Source organism: Gracilinanus agilis, chromosome 2, assembly GCF_016433145.1.
Source record: "Gracilinanus agilis isolate LMUSP501 chromosome 2, AgileGrace, whole genome shotgun sequence".
Classification (NCBI taxonomy): Eukaryota; Metazoa; Chordata; class Mammalia; order Didelphimorphia; family Didelphidae; genus Gracilinanus; species Gracilinanus agilis.
Window position 1 is genome coordinate 503,546,176 of NC_058131.1, and position 18,379 is coordinate 503,564,554.

At 36.9% G+C, this 18,379-nt stretch overlaps 1 protein-coding gene across 3 annotated transcripts in view; it reads right to left on the reverse strand.

Annotated features, from left to right (window-relative positions):
- The window catches only part of NRDE2 (NRDE-2, necessary for RNA interference, domain containing), a 77,689-nt gene that overhangs the window by 13,710 nt on the left and 45,600 nt on the right, over positions 1-18,379 (reverse strand). For all 3 annotated transcript variants that reach the window (XM_044665006.1, XM_044665005.1, XM_044665004.1), the window contains 4 exons: positions 11,664-11,784; positions 7,748-7,923; positions 3,531-3,917; positions 1,400-2,325 (listed from right to left, as the gene is read on the reverse strand). In XM_044665006.1, the coding sequence (XP_044520941.1) occupies positions 1,400-2,325; positions 3,531-3,917; positions 7,748-7,923; positions 11,664-11,784 (1,610 nt within the window). The remainder of the gene's footprint in view (positions 1-1,399; positions 2,326-3,530; positions 3,918-7,747; positions 7,924-11,663; positions 11,785-18,379) is intronic.

Sequence of the window (18,379 nt, forward strand, 5' to 3'; positions counted from 1 at the left end):
CAGAGATTATAGTCATGTGCTGACATGCCTGGCCCATAAACTTTGTGACTTTTTCAGTGCCTAGGGCTGCATGTGACAGATGCTGAATAAATGTATGTGAAGTAGAAATATGACTTTTAATCAGTAGGATACAATTATGTTTTATTTGAGACAAAGATTTAAAACATAACTATAAGTTAACTATCCCTTTAAAGTACAGAAAACATAAATTGTTATAGGGCAATTCAAATCCAATCCATCATTTTATTAAAGAAAGTACTGTGCTGGCATAAAGATGAAAAATGATACAATCCTTGCCCTCAAGAAGTTTATAATTTAATGGTAGTGAGATGAGCTACACAAATTGATACGAACCTGGAATCAATGAATGTGAGAATGGGAAGAAATCTCCTAGGTTACCTAATCCAGTCCACACATTAAAGGAAGGGAATACCTCCCTTTTACAACATCCTCAGCAAATAACCATCCAGGATCTGCCTGACCATTTCCAGGGATAGGCAATTTACTGTCCTCCAAAGAAGGTAATCCTCTTTTGGACAAAGCTTTTCTTCATGCTGAACCCCCTAACTGCCTCTCAACAATTTTCACTGATTGCTCCCAGTTCTTCCCTCTGGGTTCGAGAAAAACAAAAGGTACTTTAAGGCAAAGCTGCTCCACTGCTCCACACCCCCTCCCCAAATCAGACATCTTTTTTCCATGGCAAATAACTCCAGTTCCTTTCAAAGATCCTCATATAACATGGTTTCTAGTTCTCTCACCTATCCATATCTGTATTCTAAAGCTGAAAGGAATGCTTAGACATCATCTAGTCCAATTCCCTCATATATATGAGAAAATCAAAGCCCAGAGACTGAAAGTGAATCATGCATTGTCACACAGGTAATAAGGAATAGAGCATGAATTTGAACCTAATCTCTCACCTGAAGACCAGATCTCTTTGCACAATGTATCTTAATCAAACATATCCAAAATAATTCTCTCCTATGCAAAATGTGTTTCAGTACTAAAAACTTTAAGAACCACCATTAATGCTTTAGCTCAAAGCCACTGGTTAACTCTCTGTTATAATGATGAGTCAAAAATTAACCAACTGGTTTTGAGAGACCCCAAAACAATGTGATTTTGACTTTGAAAAACACATTTAACTGCAACTAACCAACCACGTTTAGGTTCAAATAGGCAATTGCCACTTATATGGTATAATCAGAATTAATCAAGCTTTCTATACCACTGAAAGAGGTCCTGTATGTTCTAAGAAAGAGAAAACTCCAAATCCTCCTAATTAAGGATACTAGTGGCACTGCATTATAAATATCTTAATACATTTTCAAATCTGTCATTCTGTAACACCCAGGGTTCTTTGCAGGTGACAGGTGATATACTATTATTATACAGATACCTCAGAACAGCTTCCACCAGCCTTTTTCTCATTTTCTCAGCCTGGATTGCAAATAGTCGTGGCTCCAGGGTTTTGGTAGACTTTATGATGACATCAAAGAATCTTCTTGTCTTGCTGGCATTGTGGGACTTGTTTTGGATCTGTACATATGACCTCCAAAGAACCTGGTTGCCTGGATACAATTTTAAAGCCTCTGTAAGTGCTTCTCGCAGAGGATTCAAAGGGAACACACTCACTTTCATATGGTACCTGAGTAGATTCGTATGCATCAGTGTGACAGCTTCGAGGGCATTGGTCAAATTTTGGTTTGCAATATTTTCACCTGGCCCTTCAAATTCTGATGAAATGGATCCTTTAAGTTTTTCAAATACCTGATTGTATATATGCATAGAAGCATTAACCCCTACAGTCAAATACTGGAAAAGCATAAAGCAGCCAACCAAACTAACTAGATGACTAGAACAATTAAAAGGAAATGGGTCAGGGACTGAACTTTCATTCAAACACTTCTGAAGCATGTGCTCATATGCTTTGCGGGCTTTCAAAATGTTCACAGCTAACACCTGTCCAGTGTAAGGTGTGTATGGCCCGTTCTCAGTCAGTTTGGTTAATATATGCATTGCTCTGGATGCAGCAGCTCCTTCCAAGTTCCCTGATAGCTCCACTTCTAGTTCAGCATAAAGCAGACTCAAATCATATAGTCTAGAATTTAAGACTTCTGGCCCCGCCATGCTAATGGCAGTGTCAAAAACCTTTCTTGCATCTTCTATGTTGCCAAGTAACCATTCCAGATGGGCATACTCTTTCCAAAGGCAAAAGTTGTTTCGGTTCTCAGGTTCCTTAAGGAGATTCTTGGCCAGTTTTTTGCACTTTTTACCTTGAGACTTTATTTTCTTCTTGTTTTTAGTTTGCAGATACCAAATGACCTACAGGGAAAAAGAAAGAGATGAACTTAAATACTGGAAAACTTTAAAATTAAATTCACTCAGCATTTTAAAATTAACTTCTTTATTCTTCCAACTTTGTGCAGAATATCCAAATCATCTATGTATATTCCTCTTATATAATCATTATGCTCCTGAGATCAGAGTACCATAGATATTTTTTTCTGACCACCAAATAGCTTAATAAAACAAGGAAATGCTGATATATTTAGTTTCCTATTTGACCTTGAAGATGCCACATTTAAATAAATACATTAAAACTTTTAAAGCATTTTTAATTGCAATTTTGGACCTTAGGTATGATGCCAAATACATATGTATTCTATTTCCCTTGACTACTTTTTCATTTACTTTTTTAAATGACTTAGAAGGTATCTGTTAGGTTATCTACTCCATTCTTGGATGAGAAACAGATGGTACAAATGTCACTAATTAAGCAGGAACAAAGGTTGAATTCAGCAAAAAAATACTTATTCCACAGAAGTGAAAATGTCATCAGTATTTCTATTTGAAATGTCTAAACACATGGCTGTAGATCCCTGATCTGTTTTACTCCAGACACTAAGTGGCCCACTTTTATGAAAGATTTTATTTAAATAATATAATCTAAAGAATAATCTGAAATTTAGCCTTTGGAATTAGAAGACAAGTCCACATGTAAAGTGTCCAGCAGAGGGCAGAGTGAGTCAACGATAATTTTACCCAAATAAAAGAATTGGGAAATAAGCAACTTTATGTAAACTTAAATTAATCAGAATTCTTAGGGTTAACTGTTCCTTCACCACGGAAATCTGAAAATGTAAACAACTACCACATATTCATCATATTTCAATACCTCATTTACTACTCTCATCCTACTGTTGTTAAGGGTTCACAAAGCACTTTATGAGCACTCTTGGTGGATCCTAACCAGGCTATGAGGTAGGTTGGTATTAGAGGTATTATTCTCTTCTTACTTGGGGGAAGGAGGAGGGGAAGGATAAAGGTAAAGGGTAAAGTATTATTCTTGTGGTCACATGGCCTGAGAATCTGTGGATAACACCAGTCTCTCTTGGTTCCAGGTCCAGCACACACTCTGTACTGTAATTACAGAGAGAGCCCAAGAACTTCAACCAACACAAAGCAACATAAAAGTTAACTAGGAATAAATGAAGCACCAAAAAAAATGTAGAAGGAACCCAAATTACCTTAGCAATTTCATACTGCAACCATGAGAGGCAGAGATGAGATTTTTCCTTGCCTGAAAATAAGGGCAATATAAGATGAAATATATTCTGTAGGAACTCCTCGCCTTCTTTGCAGTGACCCATCCGCTCTCCTTGCCTGTTCATCTTGTCCATGTGACCTATGCAATTAACCCCGGAAAATGATGGGTTGAAAAAAGTCAACGGCTTTTCATCAGAAAGCCCATCATCAAAAATACCATTTTCATCCATGGCAAGATAGAGGCATGAAGCTGGAAGATTGGAGCCTGAAGGGACTCCCAAGAATTGTAGAAACGAATCAATCAGTTGGAATTTTAGATCCGAGCTAGAAAGTTTTATGAGAGACAGCCCTAGATCATCAAATAACACCTAAAAAAAAAAAGGACAAATTTATTAAAGTCACACATCCAAGACTTCAGTTTAATGGAAAAATCCCACCAACTTCCCATTGTTTATTCACAGCTAATTTCATGAGGGTGTCCTGATGATTCAAAGTCTGAAAGTATAAAAATATTGGCAAATATTTAAAACAGGTAAATGTTAGGTTTGTCTATAAGATTCAAAGGTCACAAGCCTCAATATCTGAAGCTGGAGAAAGGGAAAATGTCTGCAACCATGCAAAACAATATAATTATCATTTCTGAGAGATAAGTTTAAGACACTGTTTTAAAAATTGCTTTAACTGATATATATAAATCTAGTCATATTAGCTCTGAAATCCACCAAAACTGCTTCAGTAGTTATTCAGATGTGCAACTGTGCATCTTTTAATCATAAAATAAAACACATTTCTATTAGATAGTTTCTGGGCAAAAATGTTCCATAAAATGAAAATTTGGCTTAAAATTCAATAAACCAAACATAACAAAAGACAATCCACAGCCAATTGATCACAGTAACAACAATTTTAAGACTCTAGTAACAAAATATAAAGTATTAAAAATTGATTTAACAAAATCATTTTCAAAATCTATAGCTCCTAAGTGGCTACAAACTGTCTTATAAGCTATCATAATTAAGGGGAAAGGTTAGGGAGCTAGGGAGGAGGCAGTGTGAAATGGTGAAAAGGGAATGGAAGATATTCTTGGATTTTAATGATGAGAAAGCCAATATAAGTAAAAGCTTGGACACCAAAAACCCAACTAATAATCTATCAATTAGAACTTTTTCTCTTAGAAGAATGAGACAAGGAAATGCAAGAATCCCTTATAAAAAAGAAACTCCCGGGACATGTATAGATTAAACCATCTCTCAAACTTTCTACATCTATGTTCCTATGCAATGAGAACTAATGAATCCAAGGTCCTGATGGATCCTCAAACATCAGAAGCTTAATTACCTTCAATATAATCTAGTTAAAGTAGCAAAATTCTTATACACTTTGGGAAAGTTATCCAAAAAAAATTTTTTGATAAGACTTTTGTCCAGAAAGCTTGAAACCAAAAAGGTTTTTGCCATGACTGCTGTAAGCCAAGAAAGGGGAACAAGGAAGAAGTAGAAGCAGACGTGCTTTGCTCATGTACTCTTAGTAAACACATAATTTTCCAATTCTTTGTGGAAACATGCCAGTTTTATGGAAACTTGGGTACTGTTTCATCTCAAGGATGCAGTGAACATGATAACAGCATCAACAAGAACAATAATAAGCTTACATAAATACAGCACTTTCATGATGCAAACTCTTAATCTTTACAACAAACCTCTGAGGTACATGTTGTTATCTTCATTTCAGATAATAACTAGCATTTAAATAGTGCTTTAAGGTTTACAAAGTGATTTTCATATGTCATCTCAACTGATCCTCACAACAATTCTATGAGGTAGGTACAATTATTTTGCTCATTTTACTAATGAAGAAACTGTGGCTGAGAGAGAATAACTGACTTCACCAAGATCATACCTACTAAATGTCTGAAGCAAGGGATGAGCTCTAGACTGAAGCCAAGTCCAACCCTCAGGCCACTGTGCCCCCAGAGGAAAAATATGAGGTTTAATTACTTGTTCACAAACAGATGGCATATAAGCAGAAGTGTGAGGATTTGAAACTGGGTCCTCTGACTTTGAGTCCACAGCTCCCTCCTCTGGCTGCCCTTCCTCTCCAAGGTACTGTCCTTATCCTACAATGGTCTATAACCACTGTTGTAGCTCACCTAGGACTTTGGTAGCAGAAATTAGCCATGGTGGTTTTGAAAATACAACCCTAAAAATGGACAACCTCTTAGTTCTGCTTTAGACTGATATACCAAAAGTTAAATCAGTCAGACTTTTCAGAATGATTAATGCGACTAACTATACCAAGATTGTAAGACTTGACTGAAAATTTTCCATACTGTACTTGTAACTTGTCATACAGAAGGCAATATAATTGCTATCTTGTGAAACTGGGTCAATTCCAGGAACCAAAATAGAATTGCCTCCTTCATTACAATTCAAAACCTACACAGGTGGATATTTGCTTCACAAATAAAAGGCTAGGTGCTACAGTGAATGTATCCCTCCTTTGTCTATTTAACTCTTCTTTACTACCTAAATCCTTCTGTGCCTCTCTTAACACCACCCACCACAACAATCCCATCCCCCACCACTGCAGGGATACATAGACTTTAGTAATAATGTCTCCTTTGTAGTGGGACTGAATTTGCTCATCCTTCAGATCTTCAGAACTGCTCCTGACCATGTGAGATAGGGAGAGAAGGCTGGAGAATAAAGAAGACACAGTATTCCTCTACCTGTACTTCCTCCCCAAAGGTCTAGGTACAGCCACAGGGCCACTGCAGACAAGGCAAAGAGGAGGGCCCTGGACAGCCCCACGATGGACACTTCTGCAGGTCCAAGCATCTCCAAACTCATTCATGAATATCTTACTGATTATCACTGATGTTTTCAGACCAGGAATATGTAAAACTTATCATTATCTCTTCAGTAGTGTTTTGAAATGCATCTAATTAGAGGCAAAATTTAAAGTGCACCAGAAATTTCTGGGCAAGTTCAATATTTCTGATCTTCAATGACTCATAAATTCATCATTGTAGGGTACTCTCTCAATCAATACAGACAGAAACTCCTTTGTGGTTTATATCAAGAGTTGCTGTGGCAAGAAAAGGCATTCCCCTTGTAGTAAGAACTGAGCTAGGCTGGTCCTCTGACAGACAAGCCATCACTGGAGTTTGTCCTCTATAAGAAAAGCTGTTACCTGGTCCCAGCTACAATGAAGCATCGAAGTAGGAACATTATCTACTGTGAATAACAGAATGGCTAATTCCTTTAAGAAAGAGAAAGCAGCATCTTTGTGGTAGCAAAAAAATTGGAAAATGAGGGGGTATCCATAGACTGGGGAATAGCTAAATAAATTGTGGTATATGTTGGTGATGGAATATTATTGTGCTGAAAGGAATAAAGAAATGGAGGAATTCCATGTGAACTGGAACAATCTCCAGGAATTGATGCAGAGAGAAAGGAGCAGAACCAGAAGATTGTACACAGAGCCTGATACACTGTGGCACAGTAGAATGTAATGGACTTCCCTACCAGCAGCAATGCAATAACCCAGGACAATCCAGAGGAAATTGGGAGAAAGAACTGTGGGAGCAGAAATGCATTAGAAAAATATATACTTGATCATGTAGTGCAATAGGGCTGTGTTTAGGGTTTTGATGTTAAAAGATCACTCTACTGCAAATATGAATAACGTAGAAATAGGTTTTGAACAATGATACATGTATAACCCAGTGGAATTGCTTGTCAGCTCAGGGAGGGAGGAAGAAAGGGGGGAATTATGAATCATGTAACCATGGGAAAATATTCTAAATTTTAAAAAAAAGAAGAAAAAGAAAGAACCCAGCAGACTGAAAACAGTGCCAGGGTTATTCTCTTTTTGCTTCTGGTAGTGTGGGCTCACACTGTACCTTCCAAGAGTTTGCTTACAACTACTATTCCTCTTCCTTATCTTATCCCTAATATTTTTACATGAAACACAAACAATAACCCAGAAGACAGCTCCACATATTTCAAAGAATGAATGTTTATCAGACTGAGTCACCTCAGTTGCCAGTGACCAGTGACATTTTACCAAGTTAGATGGGCATTTATAAATCAGCTCAATGAGCCAGAAGAGGCTGACTCCCTTGGGACCAACTCATCCTTCAGAATGTCTGTACATCAGCCAGGAACCTTTTTCTTAAAGAAACAAACCCATTTACCTGTCGCTCTGGGTCATCACAATCTTCATCAGTCTGCTTTTTTGTTTTATCAGGGCGCCAGGGCAGCCAGTGCCTCTGTTCACGGGAATGCTCAACATTGAGCCAGATTTGCCACTTGGGTAGAGTCTTATCCTTTATTTCTTGGTCATCCTCCTCTGGTTCATCTTCATCCTCATCTAGCCAGAAATAAAATATACAGGATCAGGGGGCAGCTGGGTAGCTCAGTGGAGTGAGAGTCAGGCCTAGAGACAGGAGGTCCTAGGTTCAAACCCGGCCTCAGCCACTTCCCAGCTGTGTGACCCTGGGCAGGTCACTTGACCCCCATTGCCCACCCTTACCAATCTTCCACCTATGAGACAATACACCGAAGTACAAGGGTTTAAAAAAAAATGCTTTCAAATAAAAATCTTTATAAAAAAAAATATACAGGATCAGCAATCACAAGTGAATACCAACAAAAAGTCTAATATTTACCTGTGGTGCATATGTACATATTACATACCTATGTATACATATGTGCATGCATGTCCATATGTATCCTGTCTGGTATATGCACTCTGTGTGTTTTCTCATTCTGACACCCCTTGGCAAGCAAGAAGATCCAATGCTTGTAATTAGACAATTTTTAACATAATCAGAACTAGAGAGGTATATAACTTCACCATCTACTACTGATTTGAATTTTTAAAAGCAATTGGAATTCCTGTCCAGTGGCAATAACAACTATGGCCTTAGAAGTGATCCTGAGGGTCAGCTGGGTGACTCAATGGATAGAAAGTCAGGCCTGAAGTTGGGAGATTTTGGTCTCAGAAACTTCCTCTACATCTGTGACCATGGACAAGTCATTTAATCCCAACTGCCTAGCCCTTACCATTTCGTTTTTTGCCTTGGAACTGATACTTAGTATTGATTCTAAGACAAAAGGTAAAGGTTTTTTTTTATTAATAATGAGCTATACTTATTAGAACTTGATGAAAATCAGATAGCTAATTCAAAACATTATAAGTCACTTTAATTGGTTTCTCTAATTGTTATGTAGGGAATGAATTATTCATTCATGAATCATTTATAAATTTCCATTTAAAAAATACTACAAAACAATTTAAAAGTGAAAGTAAAGACATTTTTAAATAGCAATATGACATCAGAATTTTCTAGCCAAGTATTTTTCTATGGAACAATGGTAAAAGTCTAGCCTTAATGACTACTGGAGGAAAAAAAATCAATTTTCAACATAATCCAATAACTATCTTCTCCTGAAATCCTACAAATAAAACATTCCTTTGAACCATTCTATACGACTATCAGCACAGAGGCAACTGGCTCAGAGTACAATACTGTGTATTGGTTCTAAGGCAGAAGAGTGGTAAGGGCAAGGCAATGGGGGTTAAGTGTCTTGCCCAGGGTCACCCAGCTAGGTGGTGAGACCTAGTTTCTTAATTGAGACACAAATTTAATAGCTAGAGAATTCAAGTAAATGAGATGAGTTTGAAAAAATCCACTCAATGGTAAAACAAAGGCAAAGAGTTTATTTAGAAGTAATGTTGATTTCAATTAGCCAAAAACAGATTTTAAGATGTTAAGATTGAAAAAGCAAAAGATAAAGAGACAGAAAGACGAAAAAGAAAAATGCTGCCTGAATTTGTGATAAAAAAACTTATCCTGAATGTCACCTCCTCTTCAGGAGAACAGCAGTGCTTGGAAGAAATTACCATGCTATAGTTTACCGGAAACAATTACATTTATAAGGCATTTTCAAACTTTTCTTTAAACAATGCTTAATTTCCAAACCAAAAGTATAAGTCCTTACAAATTGGATAAAGAAGAGGACAGACTAGGCTAAGAGCAAAGCTTCTTATCAGCAAACAATGGCAGTAGGAAACATTTATGGTAGGTGGCATAAATGGTGGCATGCTTCTTTCCCTGAGAAGACTAGTGTTGTGAGTGACTGTAACCAAATACATTTGGGTAATTTTCACAAGAAATGTGGTCAACTTGGTAATTTTGAAATATGTTCCCTAGTTATTACTGTGAAGATGTACGTTTTACATTTTGTCAACCTCACAACTGTTTGACAGACATAAAATATGTGACAAGACTCAAAAGAATCTGGCTACTTAAAAAAAAGGTTATAAAACGCTAAATAATGTTGACTCATTCATTCGAGAGAAACTGAGTGCTTTGATACCTGGAAGTAACTTCTTTCATTTGTTCATTCCACATAGTATTAAATGGTTTTTATATTTTACATTTAAATATGAATTTCATTTTCATTTTATGATGTGACTAAATGATATGCTGGTGAGTATATCCCTGAGAGCAGAAGATCTCTATTTTTCTTTCTTTCTTTTTTTTTCCTTAATTCTCAAAGAACGCTTAAATCTCTGTGTAAAACATTGCCCCCAAAGAGACACCATTAATCACAAGGGCAAAGTTCTATGTAGAATTAAAGTGGCTTCTTTAGGACAGAGTCTAAACTCATAACTCTTCCTCAGAGGCAGAAACATCACTTTCCCTTCTGAATTTATTAATACTTTCAACTGGAAATAAAAATAATACGGTAGCTCAGAGTTCAAATTCTGGCTTTGCCACTTATTAGCTATGTGACCTTAGGCAAGTTTTTTAAACTGCCTTGGCCTCAGTTTTCTTTTCTGCAAAATGAAAAGTTTGCAATAGATGTACTTTAAGGTCTCTTTCCAAATCCAAATTCATTATCCTACAAGCTTTTCTTCCTTTTTTTTTTTTAAACCCTTACCTTCTGTCCTAGAATCAATACTAAGTATCAGTTCTAAGGCAGAAGAGGGGTAAAGGCTAGGCGAGTGGGTCTAAGTGACTTGCTCAGGGTCATACAGTTAGGATGTGTCTAAATCCAGATTCGAATCCAGGCCCTCTTTCCTCCAGCCCTGGCTCTCTATTCAATAAGCCAAACTTAAGTTTTTACAATTAAATAAATCAAACTGGAATGAAATAAACATAAAAAAACTGACTATATAAGTGCACTGTTAGCTTAAAGGAAAACAAAGCAGTAGTATCCCAATTGAGTATTTTGAAGTACAATGCTTTTCTAATTTCTTTTCCAAAGCTTACATGCAGTATAGCTGGCCATCTTTTAAGTAACTACCACATTATCACTCCAACTAAGGTCACTATTTTAGTGGATAAAGCAATGCAATAGTAGATCAAATAATTTCATGTTTTATAGCTTCAAAAGCACTTTCTTCCCAATAACCTTGGGAGGCAGGTGGTCCAACTATTATCTCCATTTTGCAGATGAGGAAAGTGAGACCAATGAAAATGACTTGTCCAAGGTTACCCAGCTGGTAGTGGCAGAAGAGCCCCTGGGAAAACCTACATTTAATGCTAACAATGTTCTTTCATTCCATCATGCTGACTATCCCAAAATACCTCAAAGCAAAAGTGTAAATAATCCTCGGGCCATCCAGAATAAGTATTATATAAATGCTAGTTAGTAATTATTTTTACAATACTCTAAAAAAGGCAAATATTTTTAAATAATCTGTCAGCCTGTGAGCTGCAAAGGGAACAAAAAAAACTGACTTAAATGCACCCTAAAAATAGAAGGAAAAAAGCTAGGAATAAGATTATAACTTTTGCAGGAGCAATCTATAAAAAAGAAAAATTAAAATAACTTCATCTGGAAAGAAACTGAAACCCTCAAGTGTGTAACTTACTGGAAGAAAGTACAGCTGATGACTTTATAGCTTCTAAGTTATGAAAGAATGAAAAAAAGCAGAGCCACATTTTCATATGACATATGACTTTACAGTGCTTTTGACACTCAGGTATTTGTGGAGTGTTCCCAGTCTACCAATAAACAAAAGCCTATATAGGTAAACAGAAAATAATGCAAAAATTCCAAGGTTGGAAAAATGCATGAGAGCATTTAACAGCTTACCAGGTTTAATGACAACCCAGCCACCCCTCTCTTGCTGGTGCATCCATGCTCGCCAGCCTCTTGCTCCCTTTTCTCCAACTCGAGGTTCTCCACTATCCCAAAAGGGCTCAAAGAATTCCACCTGTTAGGATGAAGAAAAATGAGTAAAGATTACATAAATGAGTAGTTGGTGTACAAAGGGCATGCAGACAGACAGAGCTGTTAGGCAGGTTTTACAAATTCTGGGCCAGGATGAACTTCCTATTTTGTAATGAGAATAAAAATATTCATCTCCTGGAACAGATTTATCACATGGAACATAACAGCGGCAGCACTGGACTTAAAATTAGAAAACCACAGGCAAATAGCTTAAACTCAAAGAGCCTAAGGAAGAAAAAAATGATGATGGTGATAATGCTGCTCCTGCTATACTACATAGCTCAAAAGGGTTGTTACAAAGAAAGCACTTAGGAATTAGTATGATACAAAAAACAATGGATCTGTATCAGGGAACATGAATCCAATTCCTAGATCTAACATTTACTAGGTGTGTGACTATGCACAAGTCACTCGTTCTCTCTAGGCCTCAGATTGCTACATGTATAGAAGGATAATACTTAGGTCATTTACCACTCATGGGACTGTTATGGGAAAAGTACTTTGTGAACCTTAAAGCCCTACAGAAATAGAAATTATCTTTACATATGCAAAAAAAAGAAAAAGACTTCTAAAAGCTTGGCTCTATATTATATAAAGCCAGGGTACTGGATGTTCAGATAACTCAAAAGGCAACAGAGATACATGGCGATTATAAATGAGTTGTAACATATAAGTGACAATTAATATGTGATGTAAAAGATACCATTCAAGAAATGTATAATCAGAAAATGGTCATGTAGCAAGGAAAAAGAACACCAAAAGAAACCCTAAGTACTGTTCTGCCACCAACACAATGTTGTGTTTTAAAAGTCCCAGAGAAAGAAGGTTTCCATTGTATTAGATTGATATATCTTTGATGGAAAAGCTATGACAGGACATGAACAAAAAGAATCATCCCAAGATGAACAGATATGGATGGGCTAATTATCTGCATTTCTAGAGTAACCACACTGATGAGATCACACATCTTTTGAAATAGTAATAATTATGATTACAATAGCAATATTAATAGTATTCTCTGCTCTTTGATTAATAATAATAGTTTTATAAAAATATAATAAGAATGAGCAGGTTGCGAGCTGTGTACTGCACAAGGAATTGAGAGAAAAGATCATACAACATAAATCTTGAATAATTCTGTATATTTTCAAAAGAGGAGAGTCACATATGGGCAGGCCAAGATAAATGGGTTAATGTTAGTATTGTACTCTAAAATGTATTCCACCTCCACTAAAGAGGGAGTTGTGAAAATTATTTGCCCTTGAAATTAGATTTCAGTACTGTACTCTGTACCCTTATAATAGGGGAAAGTGTTGTCAAGAGGAGGAAGAGAAAGCAAAATAAATATAAAAAATAATGTGGCATGTGGTTACAATTGCTCCAGTAATATCACTGAACCTTTCATTGAACAAAAGTCATATATTGAGAACTGCAGGGCCTAAGTTAATTTTTGTATGTGGTCTAAAATCAGAGTAATTCTTGACATCCCCTACACTCTGTAAAAGGGAATTCTTTGTTCTCTCAGTTTACATTTGTGAAAGGAAATCCTTTGTTCCCTTTGTCTATTTTGAGTTAACACTTTGGTTAACAATAACTTAAGTACCCCTACTTACTACCTCACCAAATTGTGAAGACAGGATTAACTCTCCTTTGTCTAATTTTTAATTGAATTGACAAAAGCTTGAACACTCTACTTAGCACTAGGTGGAGGAGGTCTCTACTTTTTCAACTCAATCAGCCAGGAAATGAGAGTTCACACCTCATTCAGCCAGGAATCTATGAACTCTTTAGATGAATATTCACCTCTCCAGGTGAGATGTGGTTCCCACAAACACTGCCCCCAGGGCAGTGCTGGGCAATTTGGAAGCTGTGATTGGCCCTTGTGAAAAGGGGAAAAGATAAGAAGCCAATATTAAAGGCCCTAAATTTCTGGGGCTAGGGGAAGTCAACTTCAAGAAGGAGTTGGACTTCAAGAAAGAAGTCAGCTTCAAGAAGAAGGTAAGCTCAAGGAAGACAGTTGGCCTCAGGAATCACCTTCAGCTCAAGTCATCATCTTGACCTGCCTCTTGGAGGGAACTTGGGTGAGTGGGTAGCTGGCTTTCCCTTCCTGTTTTCTGGAGAGAGTTTAATTCCATTGAAGGTCAACAAGTCCCGGCTGAGTCAAGCACCGAGCAATATTTAGCTAGATAAGTGAATGTCTTCTCTACCCTTTTGTATTTCCTTCTTTCACTCTTTCTACCTCTTTTGTAAATAAAAGCTATTAAAGTCATTTCGACTTTGAGCAATAATACTTTGAATTGGCGACTACCATATTATGTATAATTTTCATATATTTTAGTCAAACCATTAATTTTTAATCCCTACACCTCTTTTCCTCCATTTTGCTATCACTGCTATGGAAGAAGGGAGTCACAGAGAACTGTGTGTCATTTGGAATTATCTTAAGCCCTGGGAGACTACAACTCCCAGGACTCTCTCTGCTACAACTTCCCCTGACACTTCCCACTTCCTTTGTGGGAGGTGTCAGGGAAAGTATAAAAGGAAAAGTTTGGCACCTTTTCTCGCAGACCCTGATCTCTCTCTTGGCGCCTTTTTCCCTTTCTTCCTACCTCCTAGTTTTCCCTAGACCTTTCCCTTTCTAATTAAAATAAAACCTAGCTATTCAAACCCTAAAGTTGCTCTCTGATCATTCATTTGTGGGCTCTGGTCAATTTCCCCGCTGGGGCTAGGGACGCTACCTCTTCCTTTCCCTTCCTCTCTCCTTTCTCCTACCATCCTACCTCCATCCCTTCATTTCAATACACAGAACTATGGGTCATTTAGTACTTTTGTTCACTTCGCGGGTTACTATGGCTCCCCAAATTTATTCCCTGACAGCCAGCATTCTAGTAATGGGGTCTTTCATATTTAGCTAACCTTATTCTTAGACAATAACACAAGTTTCCTACTAAGCCTCTAGTCAAAGCCTTTCTGGTCTTGAGGAACCTAAAAGAGTTTGAATTTCATTGCTCTTTTGGGAACACTAGGTCATCACGACACCACGAGAAAGAATCTGAGTAGGATTTTTGCAGAGGTTATGGTTACCCCATGCTGGATTTAGCACAATGTTAAAGGCATTCAGGGACTGATTTTCAAGTACTTTCAAAGGAGAAGACTGCAAAAGATTGCAAACAATCATGAACAGTGCTTTCATTAAAAAGAGAAAAAAATATATATGAACTATTGACCTATATGTCTGCTGTCTCATTTCTATAAAATCTTCTTGACAGTGCTGTTCTTACACACAGAATAATAGCACTGGAGAAAATATAGAGGAAAGCAGACTTTCACAATCCTCTACAGCAGACCCCATAACCAAGAGGGACCCTCAAATGGATCTGTAAGCACAGTGATTTGGAAGTTCCTTCTACAAGTAGATAGCATTTCTAGAGTACTTTAAAGTTTGTAAAGTGCTGTATATATGTTCTCTCATTCAATCCTCGCAACCACCCTGTGAAATAGGTGCTATTATTATCCCCATTTTGCAGATAAGGAAACCAAGGAAGTTAAGTGACTTGTCTGGATTCAAACTCAGTTTTCTTAACTCCAAATCCAGCACTCTCTTTACTACACCACTTAGTTACCGATCTTTTGTGGCTTTTGCCTTCAATGGCCTTGCCACAAACAATTCATCTAACATGGTAAAAGCTTTGTTTTCTCCGGACATTGCAAAGATACCAGAGGAGCAGCCTGGCTGTCCATCTGTCCCATGACCAGCACATCTTCCCTTCCTATCCTGAATTTCCTTGATGTTCTTTTCTGAAATTGGATGTTTGTGGTTGCCTGATCACATCCACTATGACCTTCTATATTGCTCTCCAGGTGATAATGATGTTTACTTCTTCAGAGACTGTTGCATTCCATGTGTCACCTCCTTATACAAACACTGGTAGAATGTGGGTATTAAAAAAGAGAAATCTTTGCTTTCACAGAAGTGTGGGGTCATTAAAGGAACTTAGTAAACTGACTTTGGATTAAACTCACTGTTCCTCTGTACTGAATCTGATCTATATACTGATGGACTAGCTCTGTGGTTGTCCTTCCAAATTCAAGTTCTATTCATTCTTTATCACATAATTTTTTCCAAGTGAAAATCAGATCAAATTCCATTTGAATGACTATAGCTCTCTTCCAGTAGTCAGTAGTGTTTGAAGATTGATATAATCAGCACAATGTCATCTACAAACAAGAGTGTATAGAGGACCTCACCATCCACAGGGAATTCCTTTTCAACTTCAATCTATGTTACATCTCTTCTATCACACTTAGACAAGCGCCTATCTCCCTGTCTCAGTCCATAAGACTGGCATCTATATTCAGAGGGTGGTTAAGCAGTTATTTCTGTTTTAACGTTCTACCAAATTAACCTTTTTTTCAAAATCAACAAACGATAAGCACAATGTAACTATATAGTGTCTATTTCTTTCAGTCGATTACAAAATGATGCAACTCTGAAACATTGTTGACAAACAAAAGTCTACTTGTTCCCTTATCAAGGATGTTCACATAAATGAGGGACTTTTACAAAGATTTTGTATTGACAGAAGAAGGCTTATATATTAGTGGTTATTGATGCTCTTTCACTCACCATTTTTTGGCATTTATGAGGTCAGAGATTTTTTTTTCCTACACCTTTGGTATCTTCTCCTTTTTCAGACATTTAAAAATAATTGGTTCCTCCATACCCTCAGAGGGAAGCTAGGTGAAATAATAGATAGATCACTAGGCTTATAATCAGGAAGACTCATCTTCATGAGTTTCAGATCTAGCCTCAGACCCTTACTACCTGTGTGATTCTGGGCAAGTCACTTAACCCTGTTTGCCTCAGCTCCTCATCTATAAAATGAGCTGGAGAAGGAAATAGCAAGCCACTCTAGTATCTTTGCCAAGAAAACCCCAAACTAGGACACAAAGAGTTGAACAGTAGTCAACAACACCACCCCACTCACAACTGTGTCTCCTCCAATTCAGTTCTATGATTTGCACTTGGTTCAACCCAACTGTTTTCTCATTTTTAGTGTCTTTTTAAGCATTATCTGGGACTGTGATATTATGGTCAAAATATTGTTCTTGATGAAGAAGTTTGTTTTAATGATTTTTATAAAATTTTTCATTTTTATTCTATTTGTGGTCCTCCTTCTACTTTCATGCTTAAATGTCCTGGGGATTACTTTTGCTTAACCCTCAAACTTCCAGACTTTCAATTGTTTTAACCTCTAGTGAATCCCTCTTCTTTATGAGATCATATCACTCACAACTGTCTATCAACCTTCTTCATATAATTTTACAAACAAGTTGATATGCTAACTTGCTGTTGTCTTGGCCAGCCATATCACTTCATGCAAGTAAGTCAGAGGTTTGCTACCTAAAATGCCTTCTGGACTCTTCTCTTTTTGAGAATATCTTTTCCATTATCAATTTCCCAACTAATAGGTATTCCTAAAATACTAACAGACATACAAAATGGAAAATTCTTATGTCTACTATGAATTTTTCTTAAAAGAAACTCATGAGCACTCTCTCTAGACAAGGAAATCTCTCAAACAGATACAAGATACAGGTGACTCCCAGATCTATAATAGATAGCTAGGGTGTCGACCTTGAACTTCAGTCCAACATTAGCAATAATTTGTTAGATTCAAACTCGATATCCCAGATATCTCTAAAATTCAACATAACTCAAGCTGAATTCTCCCTAAATCCTCCACTCTTCCATATTTTCCTATCTCCAACAAAATCATAACTGTCTTTCCAGTGTCTCTGGTTTGTAATCTCGGTAATAGCCTGGATGTTGCACTCTCTTTCACTTCACATATCTAATCAGTTGCTAAATCTTGCCATTTCTACCATCATATCTCTCACATCTGTTTCCTCTCCACTTACAGAATTACTCAACTACCACCTTGGTTTAGGCCCTTGTTATATCTTGCCTAGCTGTATTACTACAGCTTAACTGTCTACCTATCTCAAGTCTTTTCACCAATACTATTCATCCTATCCACTGCTGCCAAAGTAATTTTCCTCAAGCACAAAAGTGAAAATATTCAACCAACTCCAGGAGCTGCCTATTGCCTCTAGGATAAAATATAAACTCCTCTGTTCAAATGGGCTTCAACCTTGCTTCTGTATGTTGAGTATTTAATTTGTTCCACTAATCAATCTCTCTATATTTTCCCTATTTGACTACATTTCTCTTCTTATCCTTGATACATTACTTTTGTTTGTGCAAAAACTCTTCAGTTTAATTTAATCGAAGCTATCTATTTTATTTTTTTGTAATTGATTCTATCCCTTGATTGTTTAATTAAAAAAAAATTTTTAAAGAAAGAGAGGTAGAGGAAGCTACAGATGTGGAAAGTTACATACACTTTCAGATGAAGAAATTGTCTTGTTAGTTCTGCATAACTGTTTTACTTTGTAAGTCAAGAGCTCCCATGGGGTAAGGGAAGTCTGGAAATGTTCATAATGTAGAAACAAAACACACTGATAAAACTTTTTTAAAAGGCTATCAGGCATTTTTAGAACAGAATAAGGAATAG